The sequence below is a fragment of the Ambystoma mexicanum genome, chromosome 13 (genome assembly GCF_040938575.1).
Source record: "Ambystoma mexicanum isolate Mex_15411 chromosome 13, UKY_AmexF1_1, whole genome shotgun sequence".
In the NCBI taxonomy this organism is placed as follows: domain Eukaryota; kingdom Metazoa; phylum Chordata; class Amphibia; order Caudata; family Ambystomatidae; genus Ambystoma; species Ambystoma mexicanum.
In genome coordinates, this window is record NC_090938.1 from 33,518,853 (window position 1) to 33,542,034 (window position 23,182).

Below are 23,182 nucleotides of genomic sequence, written 5' to 3' on the forward strand. Positions count from 1 at the left end.
AGGGCAGTCATTGGTTGGGGGCAGTATGATGCAGAGCTCGGTGATTGGTTGTTAGGAGAAAGACGGTTCAGGAATGAAACTGATTGTTTCTTTACAGAGGATTCCCAGCCTGGCGGGGAATATTCATGAGCATGTGAATCCATGCCAGACCCATGCTGGAGAACGGTTACAGGTAAGTAACTTGTACTTACCAACTAAATATATACATGAAATAGTCATCTTAAAACGGCTACTTTCATTCATTCAAAAGCTGAAGACACCTTTAGAATTTGGTACCATTTATGAAGGGAGACTAGTTATTCCGAGCATAAGATACACCACAGTGCCCCTTGAAACATCACAGCTGCTCGTACATACAATTCGAAGCGTTCTGAGCTTGGTACATTCCATAACAATGATTTGAAGCCAAGAACATACCATTACAACTATTCTAAGCCTAGTGCGTATCAACAGTCCTTATTAAACTACCAGATCCCGCTCTTGCGGGCGTTTTGCTTCGCAGCTCCTTGGCATTGCAGGTGCTTTGTCCTGTGCACCATACTTCAAGGAAACTGCTGAACAAGTATATATTGCATGAAGCACTCAAATTATGAACTTGCATCACAATCAAATTAAGTTTACAGTAGAAGTCCAGATGTTCCAATCCTTTCAAGATTTTAATGTTAGTGGGTTTTGTACTGCGCACTGTTGCCACTTGCGTTCTCTCTTGGCACTCTGGCGAATCTACAATGGAAGGGAGGGTTGGGTTTGTTAGTGGGATAGAGCAGGAGAAGAGCAAGAGCTTTTGATGTGCGGTTGGCAGCTTCAGCTCGGAGAAACCATTCACTAATAGTTGGTGCGTTTTTCGGTTGGTAGCCATGTGTTTTCATGTCGGTTGTTGGGAAGTGCGTTTGGTTTGTGGTGCGGTAGACGTATGGTTGTGTTTAGTTCAGAATTCTGAGCGTGCGTATGCAGAAAGATGAGTTTTTAGTATGGTTGGTTAGTGGCAATACATTTCCTATACACAACATTCTGTCTAAATGCAATACATTTCCCACCCCAACCGTTCATTCTAATGCGATGTGTTTACCAGCCCCAGCAATTCATTCAGGTGAGACGCATTCCCTGTCCCAACATTCCATCCAAGCGCGGCACGGTTTCTGCCCCTAACCAATCTGCTTAAGTACGATGCATTTCTCACACCCTGCAGTCCATACATCTCCCATCCCGAACGATCCATCCAAGTGAGACACAATGCCCACCCTCAACACTCCATCCAAGTCCAATTCACTTCTTGTCTCCAACAGCCCATCCACATGTGATGCATCTTCCATGCCCCGCAATCCATCCCAGTGCGACACACCGTTAAGGAACTCATCTTGGTGCGATGCATTTCCCACCCCACACAGTGCGTCTCAATCAACCCAGCATGATACAGAAGTTGCAGATTGCTTCTCTTGGAGCGCAGCAGGGAGCATAAGGCTTAGCTATACTACTGCACTAGATGCAGAATGCCTACAAACAGGCTAGGTGTGCAAGTGGATAAGGCTAGCCCATGCGAATAAGCTAAATGCAGCTGGGTAGTGGCTACCCCTGAGCGCAGCCGGGAGCGAGATGCCGCACAGTCGCTATCCCAGTTTGCATATTATCAGGCAAGTTGTTTCCAAATAGTTTATAACCTACTACCCATCTCTGCGAACAGTAGGAAGTAGATAGTTTAATTGTGTATGGACATCTGTATCGGGCCCTACTTCAGTAACTATCTGGCACGCATGCAGATTGGCTTTGGGTGAATCCATGTTTTTTTGGGAGTAAATCATGTTCTGGTGGTACTCTGCCAAAGTAAGTATTGCAATATTTCATGTGTTCCCCTACAGAGTTTTCACAATCCAGTTGTTCTTTAGGAAATGTTGTAAAATTGACAATTTCATTGTTTCTCAAGAGTAAATGGCATCGAATATTCATCCACCCGAGTGGTTTCAGGCTGTTTCACTTTGCTTGTTTTCTTGACCTAATCGCTGCCATTGTGCATTCCACTTTTCATATTGAATTGTAGGGCATGCAGGAGGTGCTTTTCAATCCGAACCAGCCCCTTGCTTGAGCCTGGCCTATATATATATATCTAGGAATGCAGTGACTGTTGGACAAACCCACCCCTATTTTATACTGGAGGTCCACAAACTAGTGATAAGAACATAACGGAGAATAGGGGTAGAAAGACCGGGTAACTAGCCATGAACACACGCAGTATGACATGCATTACTTACCGTAATAGCATTTCTGATGATTGTATCTGCTTAGATTCACATGTTGTGCCTATAGTCTGACATCTAGTGGTAACCGCAGAGTATTGCATCTTGTCTTTCGAGGATCGAAAGGGGACGTCGACATGGGGGTGCTTGTAACACTATCCTTAACGTGACTTGTAGTGTACCCAAAATCCCTCCCGCGTCATTTTTTACACCCAGCTAGCTGGTCGCCTTATGTGGAGCACCTAGTAATTGCAAAATTATATTTCCTGGTAATTTATTATCGTCCCCTCTTCGATTTCTTCCTAACCACCGCCGTAGACAGCAAAGAACGGACTTCATCGGCTGGTGGCTAGGCCTTCTGGCCAGCCTATACAGTAGGGAGAGTGGGGTCTGGGGGGTTTCTATTCTTCAAGAATGCCTTTTGGTTTTGCCGTCGCTTTCACATACCTGAGCTATGGACAGGACACCATTTAAATTTTGCCCTTCTTGTAAGGGAAAATACCCCTGGAAAGACTAGCACCGTTGATGTAATAAGTGTCTTCCCCTCAATCACGACGAGGCGTCCTGTAAACACTGCCTACGCCTGTGTCCTATCGAGGAGTCTCGAGTAAAGCGGAGGACGGCCTACGCCATGTCGCAGGCCGAGGGTAGCTCCCCCGCCGCAGCAGTAGCCGAAAGTGATGAGGAGCTAAGCGACAGCCATGGCTCTGATCCGGCTGCCCTTGACCTCGCATTAGAGTGCGTGTGTCCATGCGCCCGACCCCACCAGGCATGATGATAGTCCTGCTATGGGGAAGGTACACCCCGGCGACGGGGACGCACACAATACCCTTGGGCCCAAATTCACAACCCTCGGTACTGCCTCGGCGGATCAGTCGAAGTGGTCCAAGGCGTTAGCGGGGGTATGTCCAGTTTCTCGATGGTACCCGCCAATTTGCATGATCGGCAGCCCTCCCCACAACCACGTCAGCGGCATGCGTCCGGGCACTCTACAAGTAAAGGCGCCAGCACTAAATCTCACGAGCGTTGAGACGCCTCCTAAGAGCGCGTCGATGCATAAAGCTCTGGGGTTGCATCGAAGTCTGTAGCACAACAGTCTAAACGGCCTAAACCCCTCCCGGTAATGCCGAGCATCAGCGAGAGTCTCTCTCAGATAATTTCGGTGGCCAGTAAACAAAAGGACACATCGACGGACACGTCGAAGGACATGTCAAAAGACACATCTGAATGCCCGGAAGGGCGGGAGGATTATTCTGAAAGCCCCCAGTCCTTATCTAAGACCCTCCTTGATAAATCCTGGTGTTCTAGACTAGGGGATCCCCAGGAGGAGTCCTTTCTCCCCCTGGACCCATCTGTCTCTTTGCCATGTACCAGAGAGAGATCTGAAGGTTGTATGGACATCTTGGCTAGATTTGTGGACTTCTGAGAGGATCACCACTAAGAGACCTATGGAAGACCACCTTTATCCTGCAGTGGCCACATTTCAGAAGACATCCTGCCCTTTTCATGAGGAGATTTTTGACCTTAAAAGAAGATCCCCTTGACCCTTACTTGCAGGAGGGTGATCCCTTTGCAGATACCACTGATCAGACCTAAGATTAGGGGGGTCGACCAGCATGGGGATGACCCACCCTGGCTGTCACCCACCCATACCCAGATACCATATGTATGGACCCTCCCCTCTACGTCAGGCTTCACCTGTCGATGACCAGATGGCATTAAACGCCATTCTGAAGGCAGCAAAACACTTCCAAATAGCCACGCAAGAGGCGGTTTTAGATTCAGACTTCGGGGAAGACCTATTCAAGGAGAAACCCCCTGCCAGCCAGGCTATCCCTTTACTCAATTCCATCAAAAGGCCCTCTCAGACCAGGGCTGTGAGAACCCTTAGTGAAAACATTGTTTTGCCCCTCACCCCCTATATATTAGGGGTCGTGCCATCCCAGATTCTCTTGTGGTTACGTCTACAAGAAAAGGACAGGGGTCACTTTCTCCACGGGCGAGGCTCCGCCGGACAAAGAATGTAAAAAATATGCTCCTGGGAAGAGAGTCACTAATGCGGCAGCATATTCTACCCGCATAGCCAACAACACCACGCTGTTAGCCAGCTATTCGGTAGTCCAATGGAACATGCTGCAGGAGGTCCCTGAACCAGTGCGTTCTTGTCTGCTATAAATTGTTTCAGAGAGTAAGCAGGTGAACCGCAACATCCTCAAGAACACTTTGGTAGCTGCTGAGATGACGGGGAGAACCTTAGCCCAGGGGTACCCTGTTAAAACGCCACGCCTGGTTAAAAAAAACTCTGGTTTCAAACCAGAGTCACGGGTGTGGTTGATCAACAAACCTGTGGAAGACTGAAACCTTTTTGGCAAGGCCGTGGATGAGGCACTGGAAATGGCCAAGAAGGAACACAAGACTTTAAAAATCCGATCACTCAAAGATCCTGCCGCTCCTTTCGTGGGCAGTCCTCCCGTTCCCCCCACAACCAATATGGCTCAGGCAACAATTGGTCCTCAGGACAGGGGTCTGCCTCCACAAACCCTTATCAACCCAGAGGACAACGCCGTCGGATGGAAAGGGGTCGCAACGCTACCCCCAGAGGTTCCCCGGCCTCCTGTCAGAAATGACAATCGGGTCCAGGTCCCCTCCCATGCCTCTCCAGTCAGGGGACGTATAACATTCCTGCACGCATGCAAGGGGATTACCACAGACCAGTGGGTGCTCAAGACTGTAACCCACGGTTATTGCATAGAGTTCAGCCGGCCACCTCGATACAGACCTCCAAGATCTAGGCGCCTAACACTGGAACACCTGAAGAGCCTGCTGCAAGAGGTTGAGATCCTGCAGGAAAAGGGCGCAGGCGCAATCAGTCATCCCCGTTTTACAGGTAAACAAGGGTATTTATTCAGTGTACTTCCTTGTAGGCAAAAAGATCTCACCATGTGCCCTGTGCTAGACTTGCGCCCAGCAAACAAATTTGTCAAACCACAAAAGTTTCGAATCATAACGTTGCAAGAGGTAATTCCTCTACTAGCGCAGGGGGATTACATGGCAACATTTGGACATGAAAGATGCATACTTTCAATTTCAATGTTTCCGGCACACAGGAAATACTTGGGTTCATGATAAAGGACAAACCCTGTCAGTTCAAGGGCCTTCCCTTCAGCATTGCCTCAGCCCCAAGATTATTTCCAAAGGTACTGGCAGTTGCAGCAGCACACCTGCACAGGCAATCCATCCAAGTTTAGCCTTACCTCGACGACTGGCTCATAACAGGGGACTCCTACGGAACATGCCTGTTGAACACTCAAGATGAGACCTTATTCAGTCTGGGAGTCTCCATAAACGGGAAAAAAACAGCCTAGACCCCAGCCAAGTCGAGCAGTTCCTCGGGGCTCTAATTTGGACAGAAGACGTCCTAGTCGTCCCCTCCAACGAGTGGGTTCAAAACATGCTGTTTCAGATCCCTCGGTATGTAGCCAGTCGAGAGGTTAATGTCCGCAAGGCCATGCGACTGTTAGGGATGATGGCCTCCTGCATTTACTTGGATCCTCACGCGCGCCTGCGCATGCGCCCCATGCAAGAGTGGCTCAACAGCCAGTGGTGTCAGGCCAGCGGACAATGGGATGATCTAGTGGTTGTCTTGGCAGCCCTCGTTCTCTCTGCAGTGGTGGTCGAGGGAAAAACCTATTGAAGGGGAAAACCTTCACCACCCCATACAGTGGAAGCCACTCTCACGACGGACACATCTCACGGGGTGGGTAGCGCACCTCCTTCAACAGACGGTGCACAGCATTTGGTCCCCAGCAGAAGCATCCAACCATATAAACCTGTTGCAGCTGTTAGCAGTATTCAAAACACTGAGGGACTTTCAGACAGTTACAGGGAAAGACGCTACTGATCCTCAGACAGCCACATGGACATGTACTACCTGAACAAGCAAGGGGGCACCCTCTCTCCAGGGCTGTCCAAACTGTTACAGAACATTTGGAAATGGGCTCTCAAACACAAGATGTTTCTATTGTCTCAACACGTTCCAAGGGAACTCAATCTTCTGGCAGACATGCTCAGCAGAGACTTCCTGTTGCCCTTGGAGTATGAATGGCGACTACACGAAGACATTGTCTCCAACGTTTTTGCAGAATGGGGCTTCCCAGAGATCAACTTGTTTGCAACTCAGGAGAACTCACAATGCAGAGATTACGGCTCCAGGTACCCCCAGAACCGATCCAAGGGGAACGGTCTCTGGCTAACAGGGTCAGGGAAATGTGTTTATGCACCCCCGTTCCCTCGCCCTAATCCCCTACTCAACAAGATTGTGCAGAAGATGCACAGGAACCAGTCACCATGATATTGGTGGCCCTGATGTGGGCATGCCAACCCTTGTTCTCCTATCTGATGGAGATCTCTCTCTCTCTCCTCCAATGAAACTGCCTTGCCCATACAACATGCTATCTCAGGACAAGGTGGAAAACTTCATCAACTTAGCGGCCTGGCTTCTGAGGTCCTAGAGTTTGGGCATCTCCAACTTCCTCTGAGATGCATGTATATACTTGGGGAAGCAAGAAAGCCTAACGCCAGATATTGCTACTCCAATAAGTGGAAACGCTTTGTCATATGGTGCAATTCCAGGAGAATCAATCACATTGACTGCTCTCCTACTCATATTGTGTAATACCTGACTCACTCCGTAGACTCGGTGTGGTTTTTAATTCCCTGAAGGTTCACTTAGCTGCGCTCCCAGCCTACACCACGTCCCAACAGAAGGTGTCGTGGTGGAAGATTCCGGATATTAAAGCTTTCATGGAAGGGGTTAAGAGAATTCACCCCCCCCCCCCATTTCTAACCCGCCTCACGGATGGGACCTAAATGTGGTATTAACCAGACTTTTGGGGTCTCCTTTTGAGCCTATGCATAAAACAAGTCTCAAAGCTCTTACTTACAAGACCGCCTTCCTAGTGGCAGTCACTTCAATAAGGAGAGTCAGTGAACTACAGGCCCTTTCAATTCTAGACACTTTTGTTACAATTCAGAGATAGGTGGTTCTGCGCACTCGGTTTGCGCCCAAATTTATTTGAGTTTCATGTGAACCAGTATATAGAACTGCCAACTTTCTTCCAGAACCTCACTAACGTGGTGGAAGGAAGCCTACACACACTGGATGTGCGCAGGGCAGTCATGAACTAAACCACTAAAAAAGACCAATCAGTTTTTCGTTTCAGTTGCAGTTGGTAGAGAATGGGATCCTGTCTCTAAATCGGCCATCTCAAGGTGGATTGTCAATTGCATCACTCTGCTACACTCTTGCCAAGAGAGATCTGCCCTTCAAGCCTGTGGCACTGGGGCTTCCATAGCATTAATTGCAAATGTTCCTCGAGTCCATTTGCAAAGCGGCAACCTGGAGTTCTGTACACCTTTACAAAACACTATTGCCTAGACACTCATTATAGGTCTGATTCTCAGGTGGGACAAGCAGTACTAAGACATCTTTTCTCTACTGTTCCTTCTCACAACCCACCTCCAACTCCTGCTCGCTAGTCTATGCACAGCATGTGATTCTAAGGAGATTAACCAGCATCAGAAGACATGCATTACTTACCGTAATAGCATTTCTGATGAATATATCTGCTTAGATTCACATGTGCCCGCTCTGCTTCCCCGCTCGGATGGAAGGAACATAGACAACTTGCCTACTTCTCTCTTCTGTACTCACTCACAATAGTCTTAAGGCTCCCTCACGGCAGAAAAAATACAATCAGAGGAACCTAGACGTGTGAGGGATTTTGGGTACACTACAAGTCACGTTGGGGATAGTGTTAAAGGTACGCCGATGTCGACATCCCCTTTCGATCCTTTAAAGACAAGATGCAGTGCTCCGCGGTTACCACTAGATGTCAGACTATATGCACAGCATGTGAATCTAAGCAGATACAATCATCAGAAATGCTATTATGATAAGTGATGCATGTCATACCTTGTGTGTTCATGGCTAGTTACCCGGTCTTTCTACCCCTGTTCTCCGTTATGTTCTTATCACCAGTTCGTGGACCTCCAGTATAGAATAGGGGTATGTTTGTCCTTAATGACAATTTACTGTTTTTATAACATCACATGGTATTAAGTCCGAATTCCTAAAGATTCTGGGGCACTGTTTAGACCACTCAACTCTTTGCTTATTCATACTTTTTTTCGGAGCCAGCGGGACTTCGCCTGAAGTGCCCTGCCATTGCAACCCTTTTGCCTTACTTAAGGTTTATGGTATTGAATCCTTCCCTAAGGGGCCGTGTCCCAAGGGTGCTACCCTGACACCCAATTTTTGCCCTGATTTATATGACCCTACTTTTGTTTTAGGGTGTAGGCTGATGGCAGCTGCACGTTAGCTTTGACTTCAGCTGTGGTGCAAGCCATTCACTGCATTGATGGCCCAATGTGTTAGAATACCAAGGTACTTTTTAAAATCCTGCTCTGCCATTTGGTGTATTAGGGCTTCCTTTGTTCAGTGCAGATGCAAGCGGCAGAAGAATGTTGTGCGGTAGCTTTGGGTCAGTCCTGTTGTGTGAACCAGGGGTTCTGCAAACAGGAGGAGGTGGGTATGTTTTAAAGTTTTGTTTCCAAGGCAGATTTGGAGAATTCTAAGTTGTCTGCCTCGGATACTTCAAGTGTGAATGGGGGATGGGGTGAACCTGTGCCGGTCATGTTCTCAAGTGTGGAAGGGGTTACATATGCCTGATGTGCAGCCTTTGCTAACTTTGTTTGACTTTTTCTCTTCTTTTTTCCACTTCTTTCTGGCTGATTTAGTGAATTCTGCGGAACCAGAAGTGGAAATCCACATCAAGACCCTGGATGAGATCCGCCTGGAGAAACTTGGTCAGAGGCTGGAGTTGGATGCCCTTCCAAAGGGCGATGGTGCCCTCTCAACAGAAGACTCTGGAGCCAGAGCACAATCTGGCATTCACATTAAATCGTTTATGGAGGTCCTGGCTGAGAAAAAGCTTCGCAAAATGGAGGAGGATTACCGGCACAGAGTGGAGGCCGAGGGCAGTAAACCGGTGCCCAACACTGGCGAGGAGCCCCAAAACCCATCTTCACGTTTTAATCTGAGAAGTGGCGATGGCAAAGTGCAGTTGGTCGAAGCATCGGGGAGGAGGCGATCAATGGAACGTGTGCGAGTGAAAACCTTGGAGGAAATAAAGCGTGAAAAAGCATTGCGGCTACGTAAGGGTGGGGAAAGCGCCAAGAATGGAGCAACTGAAGCTGAGCCAACCACCAGAGGCAGGAAGTTGCTGCTCAGTGTAAAGCGAGATGGTAAGGCTAGGGGCAGACTGCTGTCATTTGGGTGCATGGCATAATCAAAGAGCCATCTCATTTCAGCCATTGCTAATGGCCTCTACGCTGTAGCCCCTCCCGACTAGGTTTCAACATTCCTCCCTTTGCCCCTCCCTTATGGTGCAGGCCACCTTCCGTTTAAGACGGTGGGCTGCTTCTGAGCATTCTCAAGACTCCCACAAACACTTTCATCCCCCACCTCAACCACCCCCCACATGTGGGGCACGGGATGGACCCTTAGTGTGCCCCTCCTTTCCCTCCATTTAAGGGCAGTGGATTTCTCCATCAATCGTTGGGCAGTGGAGCTCGGCATTATCTTGCTTAATTTATCTAAGTATTTCCCTCATTTCACATGTTTCTGACCAATGGCACTCACTGACAGCAGATGTGGAAGATTAATGTATTTTTTTCCCACAGGTGGAAAAGAAGAGAAATTACAGGTGGAGCTGAGTATCCCCTCAGCACAGGTGGAGCCGAGTGTTCCCTCAGCACCCCGTGTCAGAGGAGATGTGCTTAAGGTGAGACCCAATGCAAACTGTCTGGAGAAAGGCTTATTGAGAGGTGGGGGGGTTGGTGGGTGGGGTGAAGGTGTCTAAAAGGAACTGTAAACTCCATTAAAGGGCGTTTGCTGCAAGTCCAGTAGCCTTCTCGGCCAGTTAGACGTGTTCTGATCGCTTATCGGACTTGCATGGAGCAGATTAGACATTCTGTGACATTGAGTGAAAAGAATACTGCCACTTGAGCATGATTCCCCCCCCCTCCTCAAAATAAGCCTCATTTATTATCTCATCTGTGTAGCAAGACAGCTCGCTGAAGCCTCTGCACTGAACACCTTTTCCTAATTCCTGATGGGTTTTTCTCTCAAGCGTTTGTAGACCAATTCAGCAGCGAAAAGGAAAGATCGGCCTTAGAGACAGTGTTGGCGCCCCGAGTGGGTAAGATCTGAAGAATTCTAAATAGCATAGGCGGAGATGCAGCAACAAGGGGATGCCAGAGAGGCTGACCTGGGCTTGAACCAAGCTAAGAAGAAAAGAAGCCCTACTGTCGCGCTTCCCAGTATTTTTAAATGTTGACAAAAAAAATAGGTGGATTTGAGTAACAGAAAAAAGATTTAATTCTTTGGACAATTACACATTTAAATCAAAAAGCAGGTTTGCCGCACCTTAAAATACAACACAAATTGTTAGTCACAAATTGAAATAAACTTGGTATCAGATGTCCAAATGCAGTTCAAATGTTCATGATTCTCTTGAGTCAAAATTTTCTGATGACACCAATTGGTTTATGCTAAGTTGCTTTCACTTAGTCTCCTTGATTGTTAGAATGACGATGGAGAGCAATTGGCTCTATGTTTGGGAAAAGTCCTTTTGAGGACAACACGGAATAGCAGGAGCATGCCTCAAGAGCAGTCAGCTCTGTGGTTGAGGAGAGTCCTATTGAGGGCAGCACGTAAATGCAAAAGAAATCCTTGACACGCGTTTCCCCACCGCGTGGTCACGGTTCTTCAGGAGGAAGATATATTGAAAAAAGATTTGATTCCGTATTGGTATTTGTTTAGGTATCCAATGTAGACCTAGATAATGTTTTTCTGAGAGGAAGAAAATAAAAATAATTTATAGAGCGTGTAGTCTTGCACTCACTGGTTCATATGGTGATAAAAAAATGTTCACTGTTATGGAGCATGTCTAATTAATAGTGTTGGGTGAATAGTGTTCAAATGGTGCAGGAACACTAACGAATTTCGTGAAGGGTCATCTGTCTATCCATAATGATGATCTGAAACAGTTTAATTGCATTTTGTTTCAAGATTTGTTGAAGGGGTGCACGGAGTGCATCTATATGAAGCAAGTTGTGAGGGAGAAAAAATGTTATGCAGATCATTCGAAAAAGTCTATAAAGAGCAAGAAATGTAATTGAGCATGTTGGACAACTGGCAAGAAGCTTTAACAATGTGGAGCTAGCAGACTAATGGGTACTGAATCAAGGGGAAGTATGCCTAGATGAAGGCATTACCTCCTAGTATGGAGGCTGAATATGGCCAGAAAAAGTGGTCGGGCTATTTAAAGATGAGCTTACTGCTGTAAAGCTGTAACTGGTCCTTCTCGTTCGGATCGATAAGTCGTTCGTAATGCTATTCGCGTGGGCCGAATTAATAGCATGGTGCTGTTGATTTGTGTGCGATGACGTCATGCGTAATCACTTTGGTGCGTGATGACCGATTTGCATCAATTATGGTGTATGATCCAATATCTTGGAATGGGCAGAAAGAATTGTCTTAAATTTTACACAAATTGCATAAAGCTATCGAGTAAAAGAACGACCTGAGTGGGTAATGAATAGTGTGATCATAAAAAGAGAGCAACCAGACGGTCTCGCCCTAGCTCGTCTGATCGCAGAGATGAGGGTGATTTCAATGATTTGCCATTTTGGATCGGTGATATCACGCAAACTCCAAAAAGTTACTTATGGTTAAATACATGCGGACAATCAAGATTCAATGATATAGACACACATCGGACTTGCATTAGACTGTGAATTGTCATGGTGGAATGAAGTGGATTGCTTAAAGGAGAGTCAGTACCACAGAAAAAAGTGGTGCAGGACATGCTCTCTAATATGAAGAATATGCTAGTAGCTGGTGTAGCAATGTTGCAGCTAGTATAGAAAGAGAGGGAGTGGTGTAGAGCATGCACTCTATTATAGAGATCTGCTAGTAGCTGGTGTGGCAGTTTAGTGGTGTTATAGGTTGGAGTTGAATATGAAGAAGGCAGTCAGTGTGGATGGGTGTTTGGGTATTCACATTAATATCTGGATGGTGCAATGGTAAAAGAAGGTTAATTGCCAATTGTTCAGTGGTTGTGAATATTTAGCCAGTTTGAGAAATGTACAGGATGTGGCAAAGCTCATGGTCTGTGTTCAGGCCAGTGTTGCAGGTGTCCATTAATCAGATCCAGCGTGCTTCCTGTTGTCTCAAATAGATCGATGTTGCCTCCTCTTGAGGGAGGTTTAAGTTTAGCAATTCCAAAGAATTTGAGTTCACTGATCTGTGCCGGTCGATGGGATTCCATGAAGTGATTAGCTATTGGAGATCTTGTTGATTAGTGATTGCTCGAATATGTTCACTGATTCTTGTTTTCAATTTTCTGATAGTACTTCCTATGTATGATTTATTGCAAGGACAGGTAATGTATATAACAAATTTACTATTGCAATTGATGAGTTGTTGGATGGTGCCATTTGGTTTGACGGTGGTTGCTTCCATCGTCTGAAAATGTGCATACTGAACATTGGCCAGATTTGTAGCTTCCTTTTAATGGTTTTCTTTACCCACATGGTGTGTATTAGGGTTTCTAGGGATTGAATTGCTCACAAAGTGCGAGGGACTTAGTCGTCTTTCTTGTTTTTTTTAAGGTTAAGGTTGGTCTTACTTCCAATGTGGTAGAGATCCGGATCTGATCTGAGAATGTTCCAATACTTTGTGAGAATTTTCCGAATGGTTAGATTGTTTGAGCTGTAGTTAGTAATGAAGTTGATTTTCCTGTCTGTCATCTGTTGGCTTTGTATTAGGTTTGACTTGAAGCAATGATTGTCTGGTCATTGTGAGTGATTTCTGGTAGCTTCTGTGCTGTTGGGGATCCTTGGTCGATAAATTTGTACATTGTTTTTGTAGCCTGGTTTGCAAAATCATCTTCCTTAGTGCAATTCCTTCTAACTCTCAATTTCTCCAAAGGGTTTGTTGCGGATAACGTGTTGTGGATGGCTAGTGGTGCATGGAGTATACTGTTAACAGTAGTTGGTTTGGTGTAGAGTGTGGTACAGATGGTGTCGTCAATGTAGAAAGTGATGTCCAGAAAATTGATGTTGGTTTGACTGTATTCTGTAGTAAGTTTGAGATTGTAGGTATTATGATTGAGATAACGGAAGTAGTCCTGAAATGCTTTTATTGATCCATTCCAAATGAGAAAGATGTCATCGATGTATCTGGCCCAGAAAACAATATTGTTGAGGTGAGTAAATGATGGATGTTGCCACGCAAATTCTAGTTCATAGTGGCCCATGTACAGATTTGCATATGATGGGGCATATTTCACACCCATGGCTGTGCCTTGTATTTGCCGGTAAAGAGATTTGTGGAAAGTGAAAATATTGTTTTGAAGTGTGAATTGTAACATCTCAAGAATATTGTTCTGGTCATGGAGGGAAACAGAACGGGTTTTCAGGAAATATTTGGTGGTGGTGAGTCCTTGGTCGTGAAGAATACTGGTGTATAATGATGTGACATCCATGGTTATCAGCCAGTAGTCCTTATTCCATGGTATATTGTCGTTTAGTTGAATGATGTGAGTGGTGTCTCTGATGTATTAAGCGAGTGAGCTTGCCAGTGGTTGAAGTTGGTGATCAATGTACTCTGAGATGTGTTCAGTAATTGATCCAATGCCATTGATGATGGGCCTGCTTGATGGTAGATCGATGCATTTCTTATGGATTTTTGGTACAAAGTAAATGGTTGGAGTGATAGGGTGTGTGATGGTCATGTACTGGTATTCCTCTTCTGTTAGAAGGGATTGATCCTCCAATAGATGCTCATTGTTTTCCATCTTTCTCCTATTTTGATGAACGGGTTGTCACTGATTTGTTCATAACATATGTGATCACTCAAATGTACTGAAGCCATATTAATATAATCAGTTTTTAGGAGCACAATGTTGCCACCTTTGTCGAATGATTTAATAGTGATGTCCCGATTGTTTTTAAGGTCTCTCAATGCTTGAGTTTGAGCTGTTGAGATTGTTCCGATATTTGAGCTTGTTCTGACTGGTATTGTTGTTGATGTAAATATCCCGAAGTTCTTTTTGGACTACTTTGAAGAAAGTATCGATTGTATTCTCAGGTGGTAATGTTGGTATGAACTTAGATTGATCTTTGAGTTTGGTGGGGATGGCTAGACCTGTTGCGATATTTTGTTCCTCTAGAAATCTTTCCATAGTAAATTGATCATTTTCCTCTGTGATGTTGATAAGGTCTAATGTTTTTTCAACTTGTGCTACGGACAAGTCGGAGAGTATCAAAGTGGTTTCTGAAACTTTTTTCTTGACTTCCATATTTGCAAAGAATGTGTTCAATTTTCTACAGAAAGTGTAGAGGTCAACTGTTGTGAAGTAGTCGTAATTACGATCTGGACAAAAGTTGAGTCCCTTATTCAGTGCTTGGATTAATGGTGAAAGTTCTTCTCTAAGATTGATTAAGTTTTGCGTTGGGGTAGTGGGTTTTGTGATCGGGTCTCTACTCCTGTTTTTTCTTGATTGTTTAAGTTTCCCTCCTCTCTTGCCACGTTTGGTTCTGGTTGAGGAGTCGAAATAGGGTTTCTGGTGCTGGGAATTCTTTGATAATTCCTCATTAGTTTCTGCTGTTGAAATTCCTCTAAAAAAAGAGGATCCTTGTTTGGTATGTTGAGTGTATTTACTGGACGTTGGGGTTTCTTTGGTTGGTGGATTGGGTGGTATTGAACTTCGATCTTCAAGTTCACTATCACTCACTGTGTCAGTGTCAGAAGAGAGTGGAGTTTTTGGTTTGTTTGGTGTGGTGGAGTTAATGATAGTCCTCTAGATAGGGTTGTAGGTCTTTTGTTAAATGTATATACTCTTTTAAATTTATAATCCAGCTCGTCACAAAGGAACTATTTGCTTTTTTATTTTGGTTTCTGTTGAGTATTTATCAATGATTTTGTCTAGAATCTCATAATTTTTCAAGGTTTTCTCCGGAATGTTTAATTTCTCTTTTTCTTTGACTTGGGTTATTTCGAATGTGTTTGACTTTAGCATAATTGATTAGTCTGTGTATCATTACATTGGAAAGGATAGTTAGAAGTTGTTCCCAAGCTTGTATTTCCTTTGTCTTTATCTTCAAATGGGGGAAAGATGCATACTGAGTCCGCGTGGTATTTGTCCAATTTGAAGATACTTATCTAATGATTTTATTTCCCACCAGCAAGCTTACTCCAGTTTGAGGAGTTTTTCCTGTGTCTGGAATAATTGCCTTAATGAAAGATTGTTGACTCCTTGAGCAGCTGTTGGATTTTCCGATAATCCTGAAAAAATACATTTGGCGGCTTCTTTTTTAAAAATGTCTAAGCATATTAAGATATTTGGAAATATTTAAATTGTATGTTTCCTGTCGGGGCTGCCCACTGCTGGTAGAACCTGTAGTGAAAAGGAAAGATCAGCCTTAGAGACAGTGTTGGCGCCCCGACTATGTATTAGACGTGCTCCATAACAGTGAAAACATTTTTATCACCATATGAACCGGAGAGTGCAAGACTGCACGCTCTATAAATTATTTTCCTTTTCTTCCTCTCAGAAAAACATTATCTGTGTCTACATTGGATACCTAAACAAATCACAATACAGAATCAAATCTTTTTCAATATATCTTCCTCCTGAAGAGCCACCGCGACCACGCGGTGGGGAAACACGTGTCGAGGATTTCTTTTGCATTCACTTGCTGCCCTCAATAGGACTCTCCTCAACCACAGAGCTGACTGCTCTTGAGGCATACTCCTGCAATTCCGTGTTGTCCTCAAAAGGACTTTTCCCAAACCTGGAGCCAATTGCTCTCCATTGTCATTCTAACAACAATCAAGGAGACTAAGTGACAACAAGCAGTGAGAGTAAGTGACACCAACATAGTACAAATCAATTTGTGTTTCGAAACTTTGATCCAGTCCACAAAAGGAATTCTTCCAAACCTTGAACCAATTGCTCTCCATCACCATTCTAAAAACAATCAGTGAAAGCAGCTTAGCATAAACCAATTTGCGTTATCAGAAAATTTTGACTCCAGAGAATCACGAACATTTGAACCGCATTTGGACATCTGATACCAAGTTTATTTCAGTTTGTGACTCCAACAATTTGTGTTGTATTTTAAGGTGCAGCAAACCTGCTTTTTGATTTAAATGTGTTTGTAATTGTCCAAAGAATGCAATCTTTTTTTCTGTTACTCAAACTCAAATCCACTTATTTTTTGTCAACATTTAGAAATACTGAGAAGCGCGACAGTAGGGCTTTTTATCTTCTCAATTCAGCAGCGACTTGGTTTCCTTCTGGTTCCTCTACTTATGGTGAAGAACATTTGTGTTGCACAGGTGGCTTCCTCTAGCGCAGTCCCCCATTCGACATTCACACGCCATCAGGAGAGACTTGCGGGGCTTTTCCTTAGCAATACATGCTATAGTCTCTCACTTTGTTCCCCTGTCATCCCGATTCATATGTAGCTCATCCTAGTAATTGGGCCCTGCCATTTTTTTTCGCCTCCAAAAAATACATTCTCCAATGCTCTGCCTCTCGTGACACTTTCAAATTTTGATTACTGCACCTAAACCGTCTCCCTTGGGCCTTCATGACCGGTGCTTAGCAATTTAAGACCACCCTCTGCAAATGCTAGATGGCAATGCTACTGCTACCCTTTTAATGTCTCGGTTCTCCTAGCCGCCACCCCCTCATGAGCCTTTTAACTCTTGCATGTTCTGGTCTTCAAGTCCAAACAAACTGGTTAACCGGTTAGTGGTGTTTCATCTGCCAATGCAGCCAGGTAGGGGCTTTTTCTTTGGCCCTTCCTGATTTCAGAATGATCGTGGCTATTGGGCATATTTTTTCCCAGCCCTTTGGGGAGAGGTGTTAAACCATCTATGCTAATGGATAGACCGATACAACCAAATGTTAGACCAAACCCTTATGGGTAGATATGGCTGACCAGACTGGCTTCATTCAAGAGAGGGGAGAAGGCTTTTTTTTTTAATAGTTGGTTCAAATAGATCACCCAAGAAGATACAATACACAGATATACTGAAATGTAAAAACTTTGCATTGTGTAAACCTACAATAACGAATATACAAGTATTTGAGCTGTAATACTCCACAAGCAGTGTGTGTTTATACAAGCAGTAAAGGGCCTTACGGATGATCCTTCCTGCTTTTTAAGCTTAATTTACAACTTGTACCTGGTGGCAAACTCGAAATATAAGGCAATGGGTGGGCAAAAAAGGAACCCTCAACACCAATAGGACATTGCTTCAGCCAATGCCGGGACCCAAAGCATGATTGCATGAACAGTCACTGTAATTCGACAACCTCTAGTGCACTTTGAATAGCTCGCCTGTGAAGACCATATACTCCTTGTACAACCTAAAGGGAAGGAAATTGTTAGCTAGTGTAAGCCACGCCCCAGTGGATCACCAAAAGTTAGTGTGTACGTAACAGATTTACATGGTCCCAATACACGCCTTAGAAATAGGTGGGTACACGTAACTGTCACAGTAACCCAAAACAGTTCAGTAGGTATTAGAGCAGCGTAGTGAATTATAGCACTGTAATAAGTCAGGGGGAAACAATGCTGGATCAGGTAAGTACCCATTTCAGTCACTTTGTCAGTTTATTCCTGTGGGGAAACAAATCTAAACTACTTCAAACTCCATAGGCAAGCGCCGGTTATGGTTTAAATCCAAGTACTTGGTTTATCCCTCAGGTGCGGAGAAAGAAACCACCACCCCCAGATGACGCCAGAGCTGATGCTGTTAATCCTGCCTTGAAAATTCCTGCTTTACAAACTGTACCTAAGAGGTTCTCGCCTCATGGTGATGGGTGACAAAATGTTTGCCTGTGCTATCTGTAAAATGGTGCATGTCACCATGAGCACACTTCATATTTGATGTAATGCTGACACCCAAAGGCCAGCCATGCACAGTCACACTTGCCATTTACGGCAAACACATTTTTATTGCAGTAAATAAATATTTCAAACATCTCATTGCAAATGGTAATTGCCCTTCATAAAACTCCTTGCGTATGCGAGTGGACTAGTAGATTTTGCAAGCCCTGCCTTGGGAGAGCTCAAGTTCCAGGCTGACCCACCCAACACGAGCAGGAAGGTAGAGGGGGATTGTGCAGACCAACTAAATCAATGGATTACCGCGTAGAGTGGGGCTCAAACACCCCACTGCTCCAGGATTCAGAGCAACTCTGAAGGTTATTCTGAAGAATAACTCTAGACCCAGGGATAGGTACTCAAATCGTCCCGGAAGAAGTGGAGAGCCTAGTTAGTACAGGACTGACAAGAGGATCTGTTACTCTTATGAAGAGCAATCATCTATGTACATGGTCGAGAACCCATCAGCTGAAATCGTAACAGTAACGAGAAAGCAGCAGGGTGACTTGGAAAACAGACCTAGGAGATCTGGGCAGTTCAAGAATCAAAACTGGGAAGCTAGTCGGCTTAGAACGGTCCTAGCAAACATATGGTGACCCAGGATGAGTCAGGACTGGGCTACTGCAGAGTGGTAGCCACGCACAACTTTTCCTGACAAGGGAAGCTCCCTACTTGATCACTTAGCCCCTGAGGATTATCCAGGGCGACAACACTACAGCCACAGAAAAGTAGTCCAGGACTGCCATTCCAGCTAAGGAGGCCCAGAGGAAGTAGAGAGACAGCCCAGGAAGGACGTACAGCACATGAAAGAAGAAAGTAGTGCAAAGGTTGTATGGTCAAACCTGGTCTTTGGTAGCAGCTGCCTATCTTCTAAGCAATTTTACAGTAATTCAGGTAACTGTCTAGGGAATCCAGAGGGTCTCCCCTAGATTGGGACGCTCACTCATGGGCTCCCCTCAGACAATCGCACACCAGGCCAACAGTCTTCCTGCACAGAATGTGTATTGGGCTTGTCTGTGATAAAACCAGCTGCACCACTGCTAAAGTAAAAAAACTAAATTACAGCTGGCACCAGTTTACTTCACAACATGAATATAGCAGGATATAATAACGCTAGGACCAAAATTGGGTACTCAAAAAGCCCTCTTGTAGGAGAAACCATATTGGCTACAGACAGCTCATCAAAAACAGTTGCATGGGGACTTCACTAGAAGTTCCTCTGGCCACAAATATAAAGCTAAGAAAACAGGGTGTGGGAGAGCCAAACGAGAGGTTTAAGGGCCTGATAAAATGTGATACGAGAAACTCCAAAATGGCATTCTGTGGCTATTAAAGGACTTATTTTGAGCATATAATTAAAAGGCTCTCGGATGCTAATAGCTTAATGTTTTTTCTGTACGCAGTACTGTAAACCTAGTTATGGGCTTTGACAGCTGTGATCACGTGAAGCTTTGGGTGTCTATTTTGGGGTTTTAGGTGTGCCACTGGCCATCTCAGAGCTTGACATTTTGTTCTCCATGTTTGTTTCTAGCAGTCGTCTTTGGATCTGCGTACAAGTGAGCCGAACGCTAGGGTGCTGGTGAAGAGCTTCGAGGAGATCATGCGAGAGAAGCGCCAGAGGAAGCAGCAGGAGGTGGCAATGGAGCTCCTGAAGAAGCACAATCCTCTCTCTGTGCTGGAAGCTTCAATTCCAGGGGGCAAGGCCCCGGAAGAGATATCTGAGATTCCCCCTACATCAACCAAAGAGCCAGGCTTGACAACGAAATTGCAGCAGTTGGGAACGCAACGTTCCTCACCAGGGAAACCTCAGCAACTGGCCTTGGGGAACCGGAAAGATACATCACCGTTGAGAGCCACTCAAATAGCCGCAGTGCAGCACCAGCAACCTGTGCTTGTGAAACCTCCACATCAGGGACTCCAAGGATCCTCGCAGTTAAACCCAGAACAGCTATCCTCTCCAGTGAAGAAACAAAAGCCATCGCCAGCCAAGCCACAGCAGCAATCCTCTCCATTAGGGTCTCTGCAGCAGTCCTTTACAGGGAAATCTGAGCACCCTACCTCACTGGTGAAACCTCAACTGTCTTGCTCTCCTGTGAAACTTCAGCAACCCACCTCGCTGGTGAAACCTCAGCAGCCCTCCTCACCGGGGAAAGCTCGACTGCAGTCGTCCTTACTGGTGAATACTCTGCAGCCTTCCTCTCCAGTGAGACCTGCGCATCCTTCCTCACCAAGCGAAGCCCAGCAGCCACCACAAGCTGAAACTCTGCAGTTTTTACCAAATGACTTGACTCCAATGAGACAACCAGAGACCTTGGAGACCTCCCCACAAGAGACCGACACTTTGCCACCTGAGGATGAGGCTTCCTCGGCAGCCGATATGCCTGTAGATGAAGTAGCAACAGAGAGTAAAGGTAACAATCCTGCCAAGTCTATATTTAAATATTGTCTTATGGTACTTGTAAAGCAGTGAATTGTCCTGCCTGTGTGCTTCTGTATTCCCTCGAGTATTTGTGACCCATGTCCTTTCCACAGTATAGCTGTAGAGTTATTCCTGGGATACTTGACCCCCCAAGCCTCTACCTTTCAATCCATGCTCATTGCAGTGACTTTTAGATTTGCATGCTGTGGATGGACCACAATCTAGTAGTTGGTCTGCAATTTTTCAACTGTTCTAACTTATTTTGTAAAAAAATGTTACTTGGTTTTCAAGACCTGTATAGAAGTAGCTAGATTCCATAATCACGTCCATGCCTCCATCTTGGTCTCTTCAGTAGAGTCCATTGTCAGGTTATTCATGGAAGATGGATCGTGACTTTGTAAAACATTGTATTTCGGTTTTCGACTACTGTGATTATTGGCATACACATAGTAAAGTCAAAAACCTAAAGAAAGCAGGAATATGTTGAGATTCAGGAATATTAGATGGGACAAGATGATAATGAGTGTGAAATGATTTTTGATAATGTAAATTTCACTGCACTTTGTTTTTGACTGAAGGACAAAGCCCACTTGTTTTATCCACTGTGCAATCGCAGCCAATAAACCAACAGTAAGTATGGCTTTCATCCACTAGGCGGGGGATAGAAATGGGCGGTAACAGGCCTTGGTAAGGGCTGTGGGCTGTTGCCGTCCATGTTCCCCCCCTGAAACCCCCTTCAATCCGCTGCTGTCGTGTGGTGAAAGCTAATCACACCCAGGGGTGAAATTTTGTTTTCACCCTCAGGAGAGCCAATCTCCCAGAAGAAAAAATAATGAAAAAAGATGGCCACCGCCATAGGGAAAAGACAAGCCCCTTTTCCATTTTTATGGCAGTGGACGGGATCCGAAGGAAAGCTCCAGTCCTCCAGGTCATTTGGACAGGGAGGCGTTTGTTGGTTTTGGGGGGTGAGGGAGGATGGGGAGGCAACATGGAGAAGCTGCCCGTTGCCTCCCCACATACATCCATTTTTAAAAATGGAGCCTCCTGGCGAATGGTCTCAGGTGGCTGGAACAGTGGGTGGAGAATTTGTATTCCTCCCCTATTCCAGCCATCTGATTGACCAATGGCCCTTCCCCAGGTGCGACTATGTAATCGGTCTTTCATGGGAAGCCATCAAGATTAACCCACAGAGGTTGTTGGAAATTCAGGCCAAGGCGTTACAAACCAGAAAAGTAATAGAAGGGGCTGCATACGGTGTGAATTTTAGCCTTTTGATGTATTAGTTTATGACTCAAGACACTCTGGAGTTGAAGTGCTGGTCCAAGCAACCCATGTCAGAGCACAAAGGTTGAGGACAAAAGGACCCCTAAAATGGGTTGGAGACCTTCACACAAAGACCTACAGAAGCTCTGTTGTCTATCACCTTCCTGGCTACCTCCCTCCGTGAGTGTGCAATCTTCAAGTAAATTGTTAATCACAGATAATGTAGGGAGTTCAGAATGAGCCAAATGGTACAAAACAAATGTCTGCGCACCATGCACCGAAAGCTTAAAATTCCTCAGATCCTTCAGGCCAGAAGGGAGGCCATGACCTGCTCCTTAGGGCTGAAATATTGCTTGGGATGGGGAAGTTGTTCGGCTTGCCTTCCTTTGGTGGCCCGGAATTCATCAGGATTCTTGACTCTAATGTTGCGGCGCAAGGAAGGGTGGAGTTGTGTTTCAGACTGTTTGTTTTTGGTGAGGGGGGCTGGGTTTGCTCAGACTAGTGTGCGGCCTTCTGGCCGCTCTTTCATTGCACCCTGAAAGTGATTAGTGTGCTGGGAAGAAATCTTCAGCGCAGTGCCTCCTGCAGACCTCGGTTTTCTTTAGAGAAGAGATAAACTGAGTGGTACTGGGGGCCCTCTTGCCCAGGGAACCCTGGCGCATTGACTCCTATTTGGGGATAGCAGGGAGGGACTTGTGTAGAAACAATGGGTCCCCATGAAGGATGCGGTTTTAGCGCCAAATCCTCTAAGCAAGTGTATAATGGGACCTGTTGAGATTGCTGCCAAAGGTAGTTCCATCTTCACTGTGTTGGTGGTTCTATGAGAAACTTTGAGTGAAACCAGGGACCCGCTATGGCTATCGCAGAGCTCCCCTCAACTGCACATGGGTTGGCCTATTAGGAACGATATGCATGAGCCTTGGAGAATGAGTGGTTTGAGGCAGGGCTGGAAATGGCTGGCCAGTTGTGGGAAAAGTGAATATAGAAGTCTATCCCAGCTACAGGACCTACCAAATAAATGCCCCCATTGAGTTTTTTTAGCAAACGTTAGGTGGGCGGATTAATATTAGTAGAGGCCCAGAACTAGGAAAGAGTCTAATTTCAAACATGTATAGTACCATACTCTTACGTCCCGTCCCCTTTCCTCCATACTGTGTGGGCGTCACTTCCTAGGGACGGGAGACAGAACCTTTTTTCCAAAAAAAAACCTTCTTCCCCTTTAAATTTAGAGGTGCACGGG

General features: G+C 45.3%; 1 protein-coding gene across 11 annotated transcripts in view; it reads left to right on the top strand.

Annotated features, from left to right (window-relative positions):
* ZC3H11A (zinc finger CCCH-type containing 11A) overlaps nucleotides 1-23,182 on the top strand; it is a 191,597-nt gene that overhangs the window by 101,124 nt on the left and 67,291 nt on the right. For 10 of the 11 annotated variants that reach the window (XM_069633095.1, XM_069633097.1, XM_069633098.1 and 7 more), the window contains 3 exons: nucleotides 9,030-9,536; nucleotides 9,975-10,075; nucleotides 19,792-20,671. In XM_069633095.1, coding sequence (XP_069489196.1) covers nucleotides 9,030-9,536; nucleotides 9,975-10,075; nucleotides 19,792-20,671 — 1,488 coding nt within the window. The remainder of the gene's footprint in view (nucleotides 1-9,029; nucleotides 9,537-9,974; nucleotides 10,076-19,791; nucleotides 20,672-23,182) is intronic. The other variant, XM_069633096.1, reaches the window with a different exon arrangement.